The 19,906-nt window shown below is 33.7% G+C and overlaps 1 protein-coding gene across 1 annotated transcript in view; it reads left to right on the top strand.

The window, feature by feature from the left end:
• The first annotated feature begins 666 nt into the window (after positions 1-666).
• LOC134249059 (protein mono-ADP-ribosyltransferase PARP14-like) overlaps positions 667-19,906 on the top strand; it is a 31,266-nt gene continuing 12,026 nt past the window's right edge. The window contains 6 exon segments of the mRNA XM_062731416.1: positions 667-685; positions 1,044-1,132; positions 1,510-1,743; positions 2,809-3,030; positions 3,300-3,462; positions 15,781-15,963. Coding sequence (XP_062587400.1) covers positions 667-685; positions 1,044-1,132; positions 1,510-1,743; positions 2,809-3,030; positions 3,300-3,462; positions 15,781-15,963 — 910 coding nt within the window.

Below are 19,906 nucleotides of genomic sequence, written 5' to 3'. Positions count from 1 at the left end.
AGTACGTTTGGACGGAAAGAAATATTTTCAAAATCTTTGGTATCAAATTTCCTTTCTGGGGTTATTTTTCATGTTGCCCGGGACTCAAATACTTTGGCAAATCTCCGCTTACGTCACCATACTATATTTACTCATTATTGGCCACTGAACTGGAGAGTTAAATCGGAAAACCAGAAACGCACACTATTTTATCAATATTCATAGACACATAATGAGATAATGTACTATTGAAACGCACAAATATAGTGTGCAAAAATTTCAACTACATGTATCAAACAGAATCGGTTGATCAGACTGAAAATATAAATAACTTAAACGTTTCTCGTCAAACCGGCTCCGGTTGTTTTCGAATTATTATGTAACATAATCCCAGACGTATGTTGTTCTTTTATTTCCGTCGGTCTCTCCGTGATCATGCCATGTGTTCCTTTTTTTACGGTTAGGGTATTGCTCTCATGCAGTGTAATGCAAACTTTTCTCTTTGCAAATCTTTTATCTCTTAAGCGTTTGTAAGACTCTCTTACACACCCCTACTAATGATATTATGATTTAATTTCAAGACACGTGGTTTAAGTTTACCTAATCAAAGGTCATAGAGTGGAACCGGTTTTATAAATATAATTGGCAGTAAACAGAAAATTGCTATAGTCTGTTTCTTCTGAAAACATGTCCTGTGAAAAATGTGGTTACACAACTTTCAGAAAGACTTTCATGATTTTCAACAGAAATGGGTTGTGGGGGGGGGGGGGTAAATAACAATTTTTAAATACTTATTAATCTTATCATAGTTTACTGCAAAAATTACAGCTCACTAGCAACTGATACGCTGGTAAAAAATGTGTAATATCATCTACATTGACAAACCTTTGTTTGCCTTATATGGCTACTGCTGTAATTGCGCACAGAGGATCAATGGAACAAACTAGATAAAACAGGAAGTAAAAGTATTTTTTCACTATATAGGTTACGAGTCACATTGTGTGGACGACCCTTAATGTTACTGTTGCTTATGAAAATTTATATTACATTCATTTTTATACCAGGACAAACTCAGTCACAGTCACATGAAACAAAATTTAAAGCAGGTTGCATTCTTATAAAATTAATGAGAGGTCAAATGGCTCAAACGAAGGTATGTGCAGCTTTTGAAAAAAAGGTATTGGTGTACAGAATACGAGTAACATGGAGCATCATGATACTAAATTTTGACCATATTTTACAATAATTGGGTTGATTGGTATTTTAACGAGCTTGATGAATAATCAAAGTACTCACAGATAGAAGTCTACAATAAATAACATCTAGGCAAGGTACATCAAAGGAATTTAAAAATTTCATCGATATCATTTTTTTGGTCTACAGAATAAACTATACCCAATAGAATATGATATATCTTTTAATTAAATGTTTTCGTTGTCAATTTTTTGAATTATATAATCTCAAAATATCACGAATTTAACCAATAAATTCATTAACTTATGAAAATTGAATTACACTGTATTATTTTAGGTTGATGTCATTGTTAATACAGTAGCAAAAAATTTAAATCTAAATCAAGGAGGTGTTTCAGCCTCCATCCTTAAATATGGAGGTATAAGCATCCAGCATGAATTTTCTTCTAAATACCCAAGTGGTATCGACTTTGGGCAAATTTCAGTCACCAGCGGCTGAAATTTAAACTGCAAGCTTATATTTCATGGAGCTCTTCCAAACTGGGACCAGGCCAAAGGGGGATCAAAAGGGGTTTGTAATTGATGATTAACAGTATGTAAAGTGTAGTGCAATGAACATTTAAACAAATCGGTGATATATCTTTAGTATCAACAACTACTACATAAAGCGCCATGGAAGATATTTGCTAATTGTTAAATAAAATTAAGGAAAGCTTTTTGTAACCGAACATCTAAACAGCGGATACAACTGGTATTATATTCCACATGGTTGTAAAGATGCAGACTAGTAAATTGTTTTTCTGAACAAAAAAATCAAATATTATAAAAAAAAATTTAACTTACCTATAAGAATTGAAAGTACAAAGCATTTTCCACTCTTACATTTCTTCCTGTAGGAATTTTTTTTGTTGTTAAAAAAATACTTAAATAGAAAAAATTTTATCTTCAAGGAAAATTTTAAAAAAAACTAATAAAACCTTTTTGTGAAATCAAAAATGTGTCGGAATCTCTCAGATAACAGAATTTTTCATTTAGAATTATACAACACAAGTCTTCAACTATCTATAATTTCCTCTGGTGGAAGTTGCTTTAGGTTTTTACTTTGAGAGACAAAGAATGCAGACGATAAATGTTTCACAATGCTATAATGTGAAAATATTTACATTTCCAATGTCTTTGTCCGAGATTAAATTACAAAAGTAAATGTATATTATTTCTCCATCAATTTATTGGTTCATCAATAGGCGCGCTTAACAAAATCACGTGCATGGCAGGACAAATAGCTAGACAGAAGCAACTCTTGGAGCACGTGGATTTGGCGGAATCAAAAACACATTAATATAAGGAATGATAACTATTGTCCAATGTTTCCATTTCAAGACGATGACCAATCGATTGATTTGCGTGATAATTTGCATAGACCGTTATCCCTTAAATAACTCTTGGTATTTGTATGACGGGATTTGATGGCATCTCAAATTCAAAAATCCTGAATTATACTCGGTGAAGTATTTTAGTCACCTGCAATTGTAAGACTACAAATCAAATACTTCAATATATTTTAACAAAATGTAAATAAAAAGTGAAGATTCCAACTATAATATCAGTAATTATTTTGTATTTATATCTCTGAAAGGTGCTTCAGAAATTTATGCAGACCTGTTTGACCGAAGTGCAAGCTAAGAAGCTGTTTAGTATTGCCTTCCCTGCCTTGGGAACCGGTAACCTTAATTACCCAAAAGAAATAGTAGCAGAAGAAATGTGCAACGCCATTGTCAGATTCGCAAGGAACAATCCAACTACTTGTTTGAAAAATGTGGAGTTTGTTATTTACGAGAAAGATAAACCTTCTATTCACGCAAGTCATTGCTTTGTTTTACTGTACATATATTTTAATTAATATGTTTATAAGCTAGTTAAAGCAGTTATTGGTGTGAGAACTTAAGGTTTTTCTTAAAAGCATAAATTAACCATGAAAAATTTTGAAATCTTGTAATGGCTTATATAATTAAATTTTACTAAAATAATTTTTAAAGATTTCCTGAATTTGAACAGGTTTTTGAAACGGAAATAAACAAAAGGGCCAGAGAAAATGCTTCTTTGAAGCCAAGAACTCGTGGTTAACGTCACGAAGGAGCAATTGCGAATGAGACCATTGGTTCCGATAGTGAACAAGAGATCTCCGTAAATGTTGGATTAACTAAACTTAGCATGTATCAAGGGGACATCACACTAGCTTGTGTGGATGCTATTGTAAATAGCACGGACATTGAAATGAATCTCAATCAAGGTAAATCTCAATCAAGGTAAATCTCAATCAAGGTAATTGTAAACTTTGAATATTCGCATCCACTTAATAATCTTATTTGAACATGATTGTGTCCATCAATGAAACATACATCGGTGCAATTGCAATAGCAATATGAGTTGCAATTGAATATATTTTAGATTCTCTCATTTATAGAACTCTTTATGATATATTTTAAGTAACTAAAAAAATGCACATCATGGAAAGTAAATTACGAAAGCCCAGAAGGCTTATTCGAGATCCAAGTTTCGAAATACGAGATTCGAAATTCGAGTTTTGAAATTCAACATCCAAACTAACAATCAAAAGTAGGTTCAACACAATCGATTATTCCCCTTTATTATGTTTCACTATCCAGAAATCTTTGAGTATAGAAATAACAAGTGGGTTAGTTTGCTCATTTGAGCTTTCAGCTTAGGTTAGCTTAAAATGTAAAAATATTATAAATTCTGTGTTTGGTACTTGAAAAATTTAATATAATTTTTTTTTTAAAAAAGGCCCTTTAAAAGACACAACTTATTCGATTCATAAGCCTCTTGAAAACGAATTTAAATAGTTTTTTGTGTGGATTAAATTGGCAAAAAAAAATAGTTTCCATGTCATGTTATTGAATGACGACTCAGAGTTCTCAATAAGGAAACTCGGATAAAGAAGAGCATGAGTAGGATTAACTTTACCTTGTACTTGCAATTGGAAAGTCATAAACAATAAACAAAGTGCAATGCTCGTTTCTACAGATGGAAATTCTAACGTATGGTTTGTTTGATTTTAGGCTGGATGGCGTATTTTGTATATAATGAATGTTTTTTTAGGTCTTAATTAAAAATAAATAGAAAATTATTGATGAAAAATACCGAAGACACATCAATTGCTAACTTAGATTTCAGAGGGGCATGACTCGGGTCAAACTTGATTATAATCAATATACTTCCATTTCTAACCTTTTTCTCTCTTTGATAACTCTTTGAAAGTTAGCAGAGTTAATTTCTTGATAATTTTATCGGAATGTAAATTAGCCAAGCCAATAGGTCATGAGCTAAGGAGGGCTAATATGCATGCAAATCTAGTTCGCATCTGTCTCTGAGTCTGACGCTGAGGCCAAATATGCATATAAATCTCGTGCGGCTGCGGGTGTGTTTGACGTCAGTGGGCGAAAACTATTGAAATTTGGATGGGAGTCCTCGTGTAATTTTAATGTTTGTCTGCATTTTTTAAAGTCTAAGTCTACAAAATTATTTCACAATGAAATGGAAATATAAGGAATCACTGTCTAGTTACTATAGTATGCCAGGGCATTCAACAATATTGGGAAATTAAACTTTGGATAATTTATCCCATGTGTCCCATTATTGGTAATAAACTAATTAACTGCATTTATTGATTAAAAAAAAAACAATTTCTTGTTATTGTCATAGTTAACAGCTCACTGCGTACAGGAGCCCTGGGGCTAACTCTGGACCTCTTTGGAAAAGAATCATTTAAAATCAATACACTTAAGGTCAAGATCTAGTAAATAACTTGAGACTTATTTTTGGTGCTAGATCCATTATGACGTCATAATTAATTTCAACTTTTTTTTCCCGTACTTTACGGCTTTAGCAGAATTATGTAGAAAATGGGGTATTTTCATGTCGTTCAATTTGAAATTATATGAAAAGTATACCGGATACCCATATTAAATTTGATATTGATTTAAAGCAGAGGCCATGAACATGATAATTACCGTTTTTTTGAGAGACTGTAGGCAATCTGGATACATTTCCTTTGCCGAATACGAAAAAAACTCCCGTATTCATGACTGGTTTTCTAAAGTTTTCATTAAAAATGAAAGTTTAAAATACAGTTTTTCATCTTGTTTACCTACAAATTATGCCCCGAAACACCTTATTTGACCAAGCTAAAGTTGTAAAGTATCAATAAAGGAATTTATTTCTCAAGTTTGATAAATCTGTAGGCACCTTTCATTTACTAGATCTTGACCTTAACTACAGCTTAAATGAATAATTATGTAATTCAGCTGTAGAAGTGTGCTGCAAATAAAACATAAACATTAAAAAGTAATGAATAGATGCAAATGCAATATGGATCGCTATGCACATATGCATAATATATTAAAACATGAGTACATGTACTCTCTTCCTATGATATCGCGGGTTCTATGGTATCGCGGTATTTCTGTTTATTAGCTGGCACGCGCTGAAAACGGAACGTGATTGTCAGATATTTTTAGACATTATAAACATAGCCACCTTGTATTCCCTGACAATTTTTTTTAGCAGAATTTCGCATCCTTTGATTTGTTAACTTCATTTCTGTAATATTTTTGCACTTTTGTCGACATTGATAAATTTTACGAAAACTACGTGATATATACCACCATGAAAACGATGAAAAAACTAGGATAACAAAGTTGAATCGGGACATGCTGTAGTTTGGTGTTTATTATGAAAACGAGGCTTCAAACATCACGTGTTTTCCTTTTATGGAAGTGTCAAAAAAATTTAAAAGTATGGAAAACAGTTTTTGTAAAAAAATTAACAAAAAATTGAGAATTGTTTTTGCTGGTAAAAAAAAATTGAACACCTCAGTTCGAGTTGAAACATTACAAATTATTTATCAAATATAGCTTTTTTCTTTTCTTTTTTTATAAAAATATTTTTCACTAGAGAAACAAATATATTTAATGAATTAAAATTCAAAGTTAAACCAATAAAAAAAAATATGCAGCAGTTTTTTAAGTTCAGGAAAATATCAAACCGATAGATACATGTTAAATATTAACCATTTGTTACTTTTAATTTTTTTATTTTCTATTTAAATATTTGTGTCAATTTTCTTTTTATTGCATTTTTTATATTAAAAAAACAATGATTATTGTACATTGTATAAATATTTGCCTACTACTTTTCATATCCTTTTTTTTAGTGTAAAAAGAAAGAGAGATATTGAAGAATTCAATAGAGTTTTGCATGTCTGGAGAGAACATGTGGTGTTTGTAAATGAAGAATGTCTGCCTATAAAGCAACTATAATCTATTTTGTTCTTAAATACCCTATAAAAGTTAAAACAAGGGATAAAATCCTATTAGTCTAAAAATAATTTTATATCTCCACTTCAATGTACAAGTGGGTGGAAGGGTAAGTACATTACTTCCAATTGCCCCCCCCCCCAATTCTTAAATATACATATACTTCAATGGTTGATAATCTTTTATTTCACTTTGAAGTACAATATCATAAAAGTTTAATTACAACAAAGTCATTAAATTATAGGCATATCATAGTTAAATTGCACTCTTATATTTTTTTCAAATATGACACTGCTAGGCTGCCATAGTCTAGTGTCAACCGGATACCGCGATAGCATAGAACTCTTTCGCGTAGTAAGGTAAACAATGGTACTTCTTTTCGATAGCTCTAGTAAATAAACAACAAGATGAAAATTCAACATCAGAACAAGAAATATAGATAAATAGTAGAAGAAACTTAAAATGATATTACTTTCTTGAAATATCCCAGGTATGGTAGATATTTTTACAAAATAGGTTAACTACCGCGATACCATAGGACCCCGGCGTATATGACATATCCCCCCTTGTGCAAGAATGGCGTCAGTGCCATTGACCAAACCCGATAATGTTACAAAAATACTGTAAAAAAAAATTTTATCATAAAACAAGGATAAAATATCACTTACCTGTATCTTACTTATTGATACAAGTACTTTCGCGGCATCTTTATCCATACTGGCGAGTTCTCCGTTAGCCACTTACGTCTGAAAATATCTTGCTCTCTGTAACCATCCTTGTGACTGTAATTGTTGAGGCATAACAAAGTCCTCTGTCAACTTTGGTCTGACTCTAAGTCTTGTTGACCTATGCTGTTGGGGAGATGGGTCTTCTATTGATTGTTTGATTGATTGTATATTGTTAAACCTCCGCAGCACAGTTAAGGTTACAAAAAGGAAGCGGAGACTAATTTGTACGGGAAAACTTGAATATGACATCATTCACAATATACGTCATACAACATTTCATATACCATAAAATGAGTTTATTTGTTAATTTAACCAGTAAGAAATCATCAAACTGCATAAAAACTTACAGCGAGTTGTTTTGTCGTTAGTTAAATCCCACATAGCAAGTTATAAACAAGTCACTGATTGTAATACACTTGTCAATATGACGTCATTTCTTACAATGTGACGTAGTTTGTATGCAGCGAGAGACAGATCAAGTTTTATTTTCTCAACAAAATATGTATTCTCTAATTAAATAAAATATAGTTTACAGATATTCTGTGGGCCAAAAACTTGAATTTAATGTCCTCTTCACTATTTTATTAATATATTTTCTGTACATTACGTATTTAATAGACACTGCCGTATATTTTTATGCAAGTACATAGGAGGGTTATGTACGGGGTCTTAATAAATCGAACGAGTGCAAGGGCATACACTCTATTGATAAAGTAAGCTTTTAAATTTCAACTATAGAACTATTAAGGTATCTGAAAAGTGCTGCGATGCTGAGGAAATCTAAAAAACATATCAATATTTCATGCCGCTAACCAGCGAAATATATAGCATTCGGTCATACAAGTATAATTTTAACAATGAAATTTCAGAACTGAGGCAGGATCGCAGCACTTTTTAGAAACTACAATGCGTATTGAAATATGTATATACCAAACTTGGAAATTTAACTCGGTTATGCCCTTGCAATAGTGATATTTATATGTACTATCAAGTCAATGTGCTAAAATCGCGTGACTCCCGCATTACGTGACTTGTCTAAATGTAAAATATAATCTTCCTCGATATGTAGTTATTAATCATAATTACAATTATCCGATATAAATAATGTACTAGAAATAATCGCCATCCCGATTACGAATACATTTTTAAATACAAAATTTAGTCGATATTTCCACTGCGCACCTTAACTCCACCTTAACTGTACTGCGTCCCCCTCGAAAATTTTAAACTCATGGAGACGTCACCGTATTCCAGTGAAGGGCTTCAAATTTTGACCTTTACTCGGCACTCAGGGCCATTGACCAGTGAGGGATCATAATCGTGCCAACGCCTGCCGCTGACACGGGGCCTCGGTTTTAAAGGTCTCATCTGAACGACCCGCAGCTTTCACTTTAAAGTGTCGAGTGCATGGCGAAGGAACAGTTGCTACCTATTTTAACGACTAGGTCAGTCGCGGCCGAGATACGAACTCCCGATCACGGAGCGAGCGCTATTGTGTTATCATCTGATCCTGTCTCCTCATCACAATGATCCTCCTCTGCTGCTGCTCCCTTAGACTGAATTTCCTCGGTCTCTTCAGCAGTAGGATCATCTGTTGGGTCATCCTCAGAAACAAGTTCGTTGAGCACATCTATTGTAACTGACTCTGACTCCTGACCTTCGTCTTCCTCATTAGTAGAATTACTAATGGACACTGGAGCGTCCTCCATACTCTGGTCCTTTGGAGTCTTGGTGGTACATGTACCGGTACCTGATATAAAATAGTACTCAGATTCTTCATCATCATCGTCGTCATCCTTCGACATAGGTGGAAAGACGGCTTACGATGTGAATCCTTCTGCTTCATGCTCTTCTTTGGTGCTGGTACTGGAGGAGGGACCTTGGTTCCAATGGGTAGAAGCAAATTCATATGCAAGGTCTTACATCTGGCTTTCCCATCCTCTTTTCTAACCCTAGAGACTGGTGCTGGGTTGGTCTATGATTACATAGGGGTGATCCTCCCATCAGTCAACAATCTTGTGCTTTCCATCGTAGGTAACCACTTTAAATAATACTTTATCTCCAGTACTCAGTGTACCTCCCCTTGTCTTTAAGTCGAGTTTCATGTCTGGTGGCGTTGTATGTGCATGGATCAGTGGACCTATGTAGGCTTTCCAGGTGGACTTGAGTTCAGGTTGAAGGGTCCCAAGCATTAATATTAAGGTACAATTAAATCTTTCGGTGATTCCATTACCCATAGGATGGTAAGGGGTAGTTCGAAATTTTGAAAAACCTGTAGTATAACATGACTCCTGAATTAATTTGCTAGAAAAAATGTGCCTTGGTCCGAATGAATCTGTCGCGGAAGTCCATAAGGGATGATGGAATGATTAAGCAGAGCGTCAGCTGTGGTCCTCGCTGTTTGGGTTTTGGTTGTTTTGGTTGGGACAGCTACTGCAAACTTGGTAAAATGATCAGTTATTATCAGTATATTCTGAACTCCACCTTTAGATGGTTCAAGGGTCAATAATTTCATACATACAAGCTCTAAGGACTGAGTTGTAGATATACTTAACAATGAAGCTCGTAGGTTGTCAGGTGAAATTATAGGCTGATAGTGCTGCTATCCAGCAATGACCAGTAGCATCAAGCTTGGCCGTAGTCAGGACATGCGTCAAAGAGCTATTGTCTGTGAACACTTCGAAGGTATTGCCCATGAGATAGTCCGAAGACTTTTCAGTTACGGCCCACTGCAAAACTAGAAACTCTAATTAATGTGTTGGGTAGTTCCGCTCAGATTTGGTTAAACTTCGGCTGGCGTAGGCAATTACCCGGTCATATCCATCTTGGTTCTGGTAGAGAAAGGCATCAAACTCTGTACCGCATGCATCCTTGTGGAGCTCGAATGGCTTGATAAAGTCTGGTTAACCCAGGACAGGTAGAAATGTAAGTTTGTCCTTCAAAGCAAAAAATGCCGTCTCCTGTTCTTGATCCCATTTCCACTTGGAAAGCTTCTTGGTACTGGGGCTGCAACTCTTCTTGCCAATAGCCATGACATCTATAAGGGGCGGACAATTTTAGAAACATTCTTAATAAACATCCTGTAATATCCTACGAAGCCTAAGAAAGATCTTACATCCTCTGGGTTCTTCAGTGTTAGCCAATTTCTCACTTTCTCGATCTTGTCTGGGTCTGGGTCTGCCTAAACATCTTCTGAAACTATGTGGCCGATGTATTTGACTTTATCCATTAGGAATGCACATTTAGGTGTGAGAGCTTTAATCCATATTGTCTTATTCTGGTGAACACCTGGCTGAGTCTATCTAAATGCTCCTCAAAAGTTCTTGAAAATATAATCAGGTCGTCAAGATAAATGAAGCATATCTTCAAGTACAGATCTCCTAAGCACTCTTTTTGAAGTCGTTGGTACGTCGCTGGTACATTGGCAAGTCCAAAACTTATCATATTAAACTCTGTAAAAGTCCTTCTTTCTTTATGGGATTCTTCTATCTGTATCGGATGGAAGCCTGATTTCATTTATAATACTGTGAAGTATTTGTTGACTGATAAGGAGTCTAAGATTTCATCGATACGTGGGAGTGCTTAGTTATCCTTGATGGTTCTGAAATTTAGTTGGCGATAATCGATGCGCAGCCTTAATGTCCCATCCTGTTTTTAACAAGCACTACATTGAATGAAAAAGGAAAGTGTGATAGATTGATTGATTGATTGTACACTGTTTTACGTCCCGCTCCAGAATATTTCACTGATATGGAGGGCTGCAAATTTAGGCCTATGCTCGACACTCAAGGCCTTTGAGCAGGGAGGGATCTTTATCGTGCCACACCTGCTGTGACACGGGGCCTCGGTTTATACGGTCTCATCCGAAGGACCGCCCATTTAGTCGCCTTTTACGACAAGCCAGGGGTACTGAGGACATATTCTAACCCGGATCCCCACGGGGTGAAAGTGTGATAGAAGAATCACTCCTGTTTGCTAATAACTCTTGTATATATTCTGACCTTTTCTATCATGGCTGATGGAATCCCTCTATATTTCTGCTTGAATGGTGGTGTATCATACAGGTCGATCTGATGTTTCACCTTATTTGTTGTTCCAATGTCTGTTGAGATGGTGGAAAAGATGTCTGAAAATTTTGAGATCAGTTGTTTACAATGATGCTGTTCTTCTGTAGTTACTGATGATGACATCTTAATCTTGTCATAGATGTTCTGTAAATCAGGGCTTATGGTAGTCTCAGACACCATGGTGTTTAAGATCTGGACAGGCTGAAGTTCACACAAAACTGCTAATGGTGAAACTGTAACGGTCCTTGTGGTAACATTACATATCTCCACAGGATTGATTGATTGTATAATGTCCCTCTCGAGAATTTTTCACTCATATGGAAAACTCACCATATGCCGGTGAAGGGCTTCAAATTTTGACATTTACTTAGCACTCAGGACCATTTACCTGTGAGGGATCTTTATCGTGCCAACGCCTGTCGCTTTGTAGTTTTTTGAACAGTTTTTTTGTTGAATGTTAAGACATAAACATTGTTGAATTCAAATATGTTATAAAAATTGAAAATTAATAAATAGTTTGAAGCAAGAGGATCTGTGTCAACTTTTCTAAAAAGCTGAGGAGCTTTTCGGTTTGGATGTAATAATTTTCGGCAAATGCAAAAGTGTAAAAGGAACATTCTGCCCATTTTAGAGGACGATCCAGACATGAAAAAAATATTAGAAACTTCACAAATCATTAAGAGTAAACGACAAAGTCTGTCTCTCAAATCCATCCTTACAAAAGCATCCTTTTATACAAACAACAATGAACCAGCAATCATCAATAGATTCAACAAGCCAAGATGCAGTACTTGCCCATACCTGACAGAGGGATCCAAATTTCAATTTAAAACTGGAAGCGAATTTACAATTAAAACATCAATGTCATGCACCAGCTCTAATCATATTTATGTAATAACCTGCGCCGGTTGTGGTGAAAATTATATCGGCCAGACAGGAGACACCCTGAGACACATAATGACCGTTACACACACACAACAAATTAGGGAACCAAAATACCAGTGTACCACCGTAAGAGAACACATCAGAAACTGTGCCAAAAATAAACCCCCAAACTGTACTGTCTTTCCTTTCTACAAATTCCGAAAGGATACTACAGAAAAAGAACGTGAAACTAAAGAAAAACATTTTGCAAACAGACATAAACCTGTTTTAAATGCAACATAATTATATTTCATTTAAGAAATGTACTTTTATCCGCATAATATAACTATACTATTTGTATGAAAAATATAATTTCCCGTAAGAACTTACTTACGTATTATCATGTCGTCATAATGAACTTTGCTTAAGGTCAAGATCTAGTAAATGAAAGGTGCCTACAGATTTATGAAACTTGAAAAATAAATTCCTTTATTGATGCTTTACAACTTTAGCTTGGTAAACACCAAATAAGGTGTTTCGGGGCATAATTTGTAGGTAAACAAGATGAAAATCTGTATTTTAAACTGTCATTCCCAATTAAAAATTAAGAAAACTAGTCATGAACATGGGAGTTTTTTTCGTGTTCGGCAAAGGAAATGTATCCAGATTGCATACAGTCTCTCAGAAAACGGTCATTAGTATGTTCATGGCCTCATCTTTAAATCAATATCAAATTTGATACAGGTATCCGGTTTACTTTTCATATGATTTCAAATTGAATGACATGAAAATACCCTATTTTCTACATAATTCTGCTGAAGCCGAAAAGTACGGAAAAAGAAAGTTGAAATTGATTATGACGTCATAATGGATCTAGCACCAAAAAATTAGTCTCAAGTTATTCACTAGATCTTGACCTTAAGCGCGACAAGTATTGGCGCTTTATGACGTCACAATACGAGAAGTGATTTTGTGTAACTAAGCATTGTATTGTCAAACTCCTGAAGATTGTAAATGAAACCGGTTGAGTTTATTTTAGCCTGGTATATATATATATTTCTATCTATCTATCTATATATATATATATATATATATATATATATATATATATATATATATATATATATATATATATATATATATATATATATATACATTCGCTGTGTTTTTCTAGTAAGCCAACTGTGAAATTGATTTGTAAACCATTTTCGTGTATACTCACGCGTAGAAATATACACGGAGAAACGTTACGTCACAATGAGGCTGCAGCGACGTTAGTAAAAATGCAACGATATAGGGCAGCGAGAAATTCAAATATTTAGCATAATTCAGTTACTTCCAAACATGTAAAATATAAATATAAGGAATGTTTTTCAGTTTAGTGTGAATTATTGGTGTGTGAATCACACAGACTTGCACGTAAGCATATTTTTCATGAAGCGCCAGCGCGCTTCGTGAAATATGCCTACGTGACAAGTCTGTGTGATTCACACTCCAATAACTCACCCAAAACTAAAAAACATTCCTTAAATAAATATATATACTTTTCAAAAAAAGAAACGCATAGTAGGAACAATGCCCTGAAAATGTATGATAGTTTTGTCAAATCTTTTATTTTTGTATGGATACGATGTCTTCGAGTGAAATACATGATTTATTAATGCAATTTTTAACTTTACAGCTATTCTAGAAGTCTCACAGACAAAAAGACCTGATTTTGCAAAATTTCCCCCAAAATTTTGATCTCAATTTTCATTTATTGAATTCCGATAAAATTCCTTCAGGTACAAAGGGGCTATCAAAAGCGGGGGTTCTCGATATTTTGAATCTGGTTTTATCTGAAAAATGACGCTTCCTAAAATTGCTGCATCTGAATATTGTGTGGCAGAAAAAGGAAAATGGGCGACTGGAAGCAGGGGTGCCGCATTCTATAATTGCAAGAGGTTTTCATGTTACACACAGACCATATCTAACCTATAAAACATAAACCATTCACATCGAACACCTAATGTTCGCAAAAAATATGGTAGACTACGCGTGACATCAGCAGCACAGCATCACTTCCGATGATTACGTTAATTGCATGAATGTAATGCAAGGACGTCATCTAAAGCATAAGCTATCCCTGAACTGCACAGATCATCTTATAAGACCGTTTTCAGTTGACTACGAATTATTGCAAGAGGATTATTCATGCCATTGCTTCGACCCCACAACACCCCAAATATCGACTTCAAAGATCTCAGATCAATAGAGTATGACCACAGCATCACTGCTGAACATTTTCGTTAACCTACTAGTCCAGAATGTTTATCTGAAAGCCTCTTATAAGTTTAAGAGTGCTAATGCTTTGTAATGAATGTTAGACAGATAACTCCTCCAGGACGTTAAAAAAGTTGGTGGTGGTAGTGTAATGATATGGAAAACGGTATTATAAGAAAGTAAGATTGATTTGGTTCGAATTCAATGGACTTTGATGAAAAAAGGTACTCTAACCATGTTCTACCTACACATACCCATTCAAATTTGCAGCATCCTAGAGCCCTATTGCAATCTCACAATACACAGCCATATATGGCTCGTTTGACACACCTATTCTTGCAAAGAAACAACAACCTGTTTCAGTCACAGTCATCTAAATCGGTAGATTTAATCCAAATTAAGCAGCATTGGACAAAATGGATTAAAATGATTTGCCAAAGACAATCGCATCCCCAGACTCTGCAACACCTGACTAAAGTTCTACATTTGGAGTGGGAAAGTATTCCTATACAGTTTTTATTACACACATTTGCTTCCATTAGATGCCGTTTGTGGCTATCATTTGTGTCTGCGGGGGGCATACAAGAAATTGATCTTTAATGGTCTTAAATTGACTATAATTTTAGAATTGTTGAGTAATTATGACATTTAGATAGTATTCCTGTTGCTTACCACATTTCTGTTTTATCAATGCATCATTTTACTAAATAATCCTTATGTTCAATTTGTCACTAAAATTTTACGATGCGTTTCTTTTTTTGAAGAGTATATATATATATATATATATTTCTATCTATATATATATATATAGGCTATATATTTCTATCTATATATATATATAGGCTATATATATATATATATATATATATATATATATATATATATATATATATATATATATATATATATATATATATATATATATATATATATATATATATATATATAGAAAAATAATCCAGAGTTTGGAAAAGATGATCACATTTTATTCCATAGCGCTATATATATATATATATATATATATATATATATATATATATATATATATATATATATATATATATATATATATATATATATATATATATATATATATATATATATATATATATAAGACAGATAGAAAGTCAAAGTAAGAAAACTTCTGTATTTGATGTATAAGACATAAATGTTTCACTTTAAATTTAAAAGGTTTACTAACTGCAAATTCGAAAAATATTTCTTCAGAAAATTGTAATGAAATCAGATCCGCAAAAAATTAGATCTACTCATTTGGGACTACTCCCTCGTTAACATTTATTGATAATTAAAACAATTTTGCTCATGATTTCTTATCTTGTTATTTTATTAGAAAAAAACATGAAGCAATATGGTATCGCTGTAACTACCCACGGAGATAACTCAAATCTGCCATCGAAATTCATTATCCATGTTAATGCTACCGAACAAAATTACAGAAGAATGATCATGAGTGTGTTTGAAAAGGCGGATAAAATGGCCCTGAAAACTCTTGCCTTCCCAGCCCTAAGAACCGGTTAAGCTTTTAAAAACATATATGTATTTATTTAAGTTTATTGTAATAGCATTAAAGTTTTTATGTAATTAGAAGGCGGCTTTACACCATGAAAACAAGAAAACATGTCGTTATATAATGTTTATTCAGAAGTATATTTATTACAGATTTTTAGAGAAGCTTGGTGTTCGTGGCACAGGCACTTTTTTCTGTATTATTTTTTTACCCATAGTATAATAATAACGCAAGGTATCTAACCTTTACACCGAGTACCCCCATTCCGGTAAACTGTTTACCTATATGTCTTCTACGATGATTTATCTACACAACCATATCTGACATGCTTGTTTTTATTTAAGAAAAAGATATCATTTTTAGAGTTGCATTGGGGTATGACATGAAGTCGGTCACTTGATCAAATTTGATCACGTACCGACTTCGTGTCATACCCCAATGCAACTCTAAAAAATGATATTTTATTTCTTATATTCATATTTTACGTTTTCATTCATTTTACAAACAAATGAAGGCATTATTTAGACTTATATTTTGAAATAGAACGTAACGTTCCTGCGACGTTATGTGACGTCACAGTTGGAACTTTCCAAATTGCACGTGCAGTTTGCTTTTCATACGCAAGAAAGTCTGATCATGTGACCGACTGCATGTCATCGAAAATTGAATGTCATTTTTTTAGCATTGTTATGTAAGGAAAAAAAATTGGCAAATGTTGAAGTTGAACTATGTTCCATCTCCCATGTTCATCACGCAATCGACATGCGCATTAATTTGTGTTGATTATATAAAGAGCCGAAAGCAAAGCTACTATATCGACCAAATTACTCCAATGATATTGAACAGAAAATATGCATAAACATCCGCCACAAATAGTTCATGTCATTTTCTCCTGAATTGATCTAATTCTTATCAAAATGTAAGTAAATGTAATATGATCAAGTAATTTTATTTTGAATATTAGATTTCGTTCAAAGTAAAACTGAATTATAAAGAACCTCATTCTTAGAGTAGCGTCATCTATAAACACTGAAAGAGATGCGAAAGACAACTCTACAAACTTACGGCAAGTGAGAAATCTAGGCTTCCCGAGAGCCGACGGTCCCAGATTTTGGATTTTAGCAATTATTTTTTTTTTACCAGCGCACAGAATTTATTCAAATTTTTCTTGAAAATTTTCTTGGTTTAAATGAATTCAATATTGCATAAAAACTTTAGAAAACATGCGTATTTATTCCTAAGTCAGCAGTATCACCTACCAAAAAGCGATAAATTTAATACTCTGTTATAAATGTTAAAACCAAAAACAGACTCAAAAAAGCGTGTTTTCATAGAATCGCGATTAAAACAACAAAGTGAAGTATATTTTTTTTAAATAAAAGGAAACCTCTTTTACATGTTAGACATGTTGCACACAAAGTCTCACATATACAACTCTTTTTATGTTTGTATATGTTTCTAACTTTGTATTGTTTTCTTTTCTTCACAATATTTAAGACATTTAAGTTCTGACGTACTCCATGTATAATGTTCGTGTAATTGATATACAATTATATTCACAGAGAAGTTTTATATAACAAACTTGCTAACTCTTAAAAGGATGCTATGTAAAAGTCCACATTTTACCATCAACGTTATTATTCCTGTGTTACTTAAAATTTCATAATACATGGTTAAAGGATATATTACAATTTTAAAGATGGACAAGAGGTACTGTAAGCAGCAAATAATATAAATGATCAACCGCCTGTAATATGAATATAATGGCAGTGTCCATGTTTTGCAACGGGAAACCCAAAATATGTGTAAGATGAAAAAGTAACAGAAGGTGCACAACGACAATATGAAATAAAGATTCTTTGAAAATTTCATTCAGTGGTGTAAGAGGAGTAGCGGATAAGAGATGGGTACATGTATACCTAAAGCTTAACAAACAGATGAACGGACATCCCGATTAATAAATACCCTCCCGCTTTTCAAGCAGGGGGTATAAAAAAGGACTAATGCTGGCAGGCCAGCATTATGGCCCATGTATTGTTTTGCTATTCAATGTCTCTGAATGTCTTTCTCAAGATTGTTGCAACACAAAAAATCTTAAACAGTTATCTGTTCTTACTGTTCACTCACTTATCCTCCCGATGATCAAAGATTTAATTGTACAACTCCTATGAGTACTTTCAGTACTTTGAAATTTTTGTTATCTCTGTAATCAGCGTCAAAACTCTGCTCGCCGAGTGGAAAGTGAAACTTAACCATAGTTTGGTATGTTCGAAGCTCGGGCAAAGAATTATACCTGGAATTTGATTGGCTAAAAGTCTGTTTCTAAAATTACATCGAAAAAAAACATCGTAGTGTTTTTTGGAAAATATGACACTATGAAATTTTATATTTTTAATACAATATTTGAAATATGGAATTGAATTTTTAAACCCACGCATTCTTTAATTTTTCTCTTTGACCGAGATTAGCACACACCGTTTTATGGTTTAGTCAATCGCAACTTCTCGGGCCTTTCCGACTAGCGGAAAAACGACCTCGAATGTATATGGTAGACGCCATGACAACCGTCCCTTTTCACGATCTTTGAATAAAATGCATGGGGACCTTTTATCTGTGGAATATGGCGTTTAACTTCATTCATTGTAATGATATTACCTAATATATACTATTGAAGGGTTTTCTAACTTCGTCTTTCCAATATTTGATTAAACAGGAAATGTATAAAATTTTAACATCCGGTGATGTTAATACATTCGAGGTCGTTTTTCCGACTTCTTAAGGAAAGACCCGAGATAATGCGATTGATGGTTTAGTTCGACGTTTCTACTCGGCGAGTAGAGTTTTGACGCAGTTTACGGAGATTAAAAAAACAAAGACAAACTAGCCATTTATATGGTAGTGTAGCTATATTATCGTAGAAGACACAGGTATAGTTTGCCACTGCCTTTTCGAATTCTCTGAAAGTGTAAATAAGCGCGATTCTAAGGGAGGGGGTACTCCGTGTAATTTGGAGTTAGATACCTTGTGTTATTATTATACTGTGGGTTAAAAAATTTATTCTAGAACCAACTGCCTGTGGGTCGTGGCCATTTTTATACTATTTTTATCTCCTTTAGAAAAAGAGCTCCATATAAAGTATAAAGATATACAATAATGATTAAAGATGGAGGACGGTTTTGATTGGCATTCAGCAGGGATCTGGGCGTAATTGAAAAGTGAAAATTTTATCGACATGTCACATGAAATTTTAACATCTTTTTTATTTATCGGGTTCCTGTGCAACAGGAAAGAAAAATACTTTCCTGAAATTGAGTTTTGATTTGCTAAAAAAAAAAAAATAAATAACTTGAAAATTGGCCAGATCAGACATTTGGTACAAAATGGTACATTTAAAGACAATTTTCTCTTAATTTTTTTATCTCTGGGTCTTCTCTCCATGATTTTGAAACGTTCTTTGTGTGTTTTTTAATTCAAAGAAACGAATTAATACACTATTTTTCAAAAAAAGGATAGAAGACCCAGAGACTACGAAAAATAAACTTTCCTCCCAAAAATCCAAATGTATAAATGTGTAAATATGATGCTTCTTTGACCTTTTAAAATCGTCTTAATATGTATAGCGGTGATAGCTCAGTAAGTTGGGTTACCTGTTCAGTGCACTCGTATGAAAAGTAAGTTTATCTGCTATCATTGTCTTTCCGTCTATCTGAACGTCACTTTCACTTTTTCAACTCCTTTTCAAGAAGCAAATTGTTATATTTTACCCAATGATGGTGCAAGGCGCCTCCTGATATAGAATTCTACAGATCTACAGTAAAATAGTGGACCAAGCGCCTTATGGACTTTTACGAGTAGCACTGACTTTTACAGTTGACAGTTTACTTGGACATTTAAACCTGTGTCATGTATGGAAGTACAGAATTGATAATGACAAGAAAATATTGGTAAT

Source organism: Saccostrea cucullata, unplaced genomic scaffold, assembly GCF_032062105.1.
Source record: "Saccostrea cucullata isolate Sc308-1 unplaced genomic scaffold, CSIRO_AGI_Scuc_v1 ctg1827, whole genome shotgun sequence".
NCBI lineage: Eukaryota > Metazoa > Mollusca > Bivalvia > Ostreida > Ostreidae > Saccostrea > Saccostrea cuccullata.
This window is presented reverse-complemented; position numbering and strand designations above follow the sequence as displayed.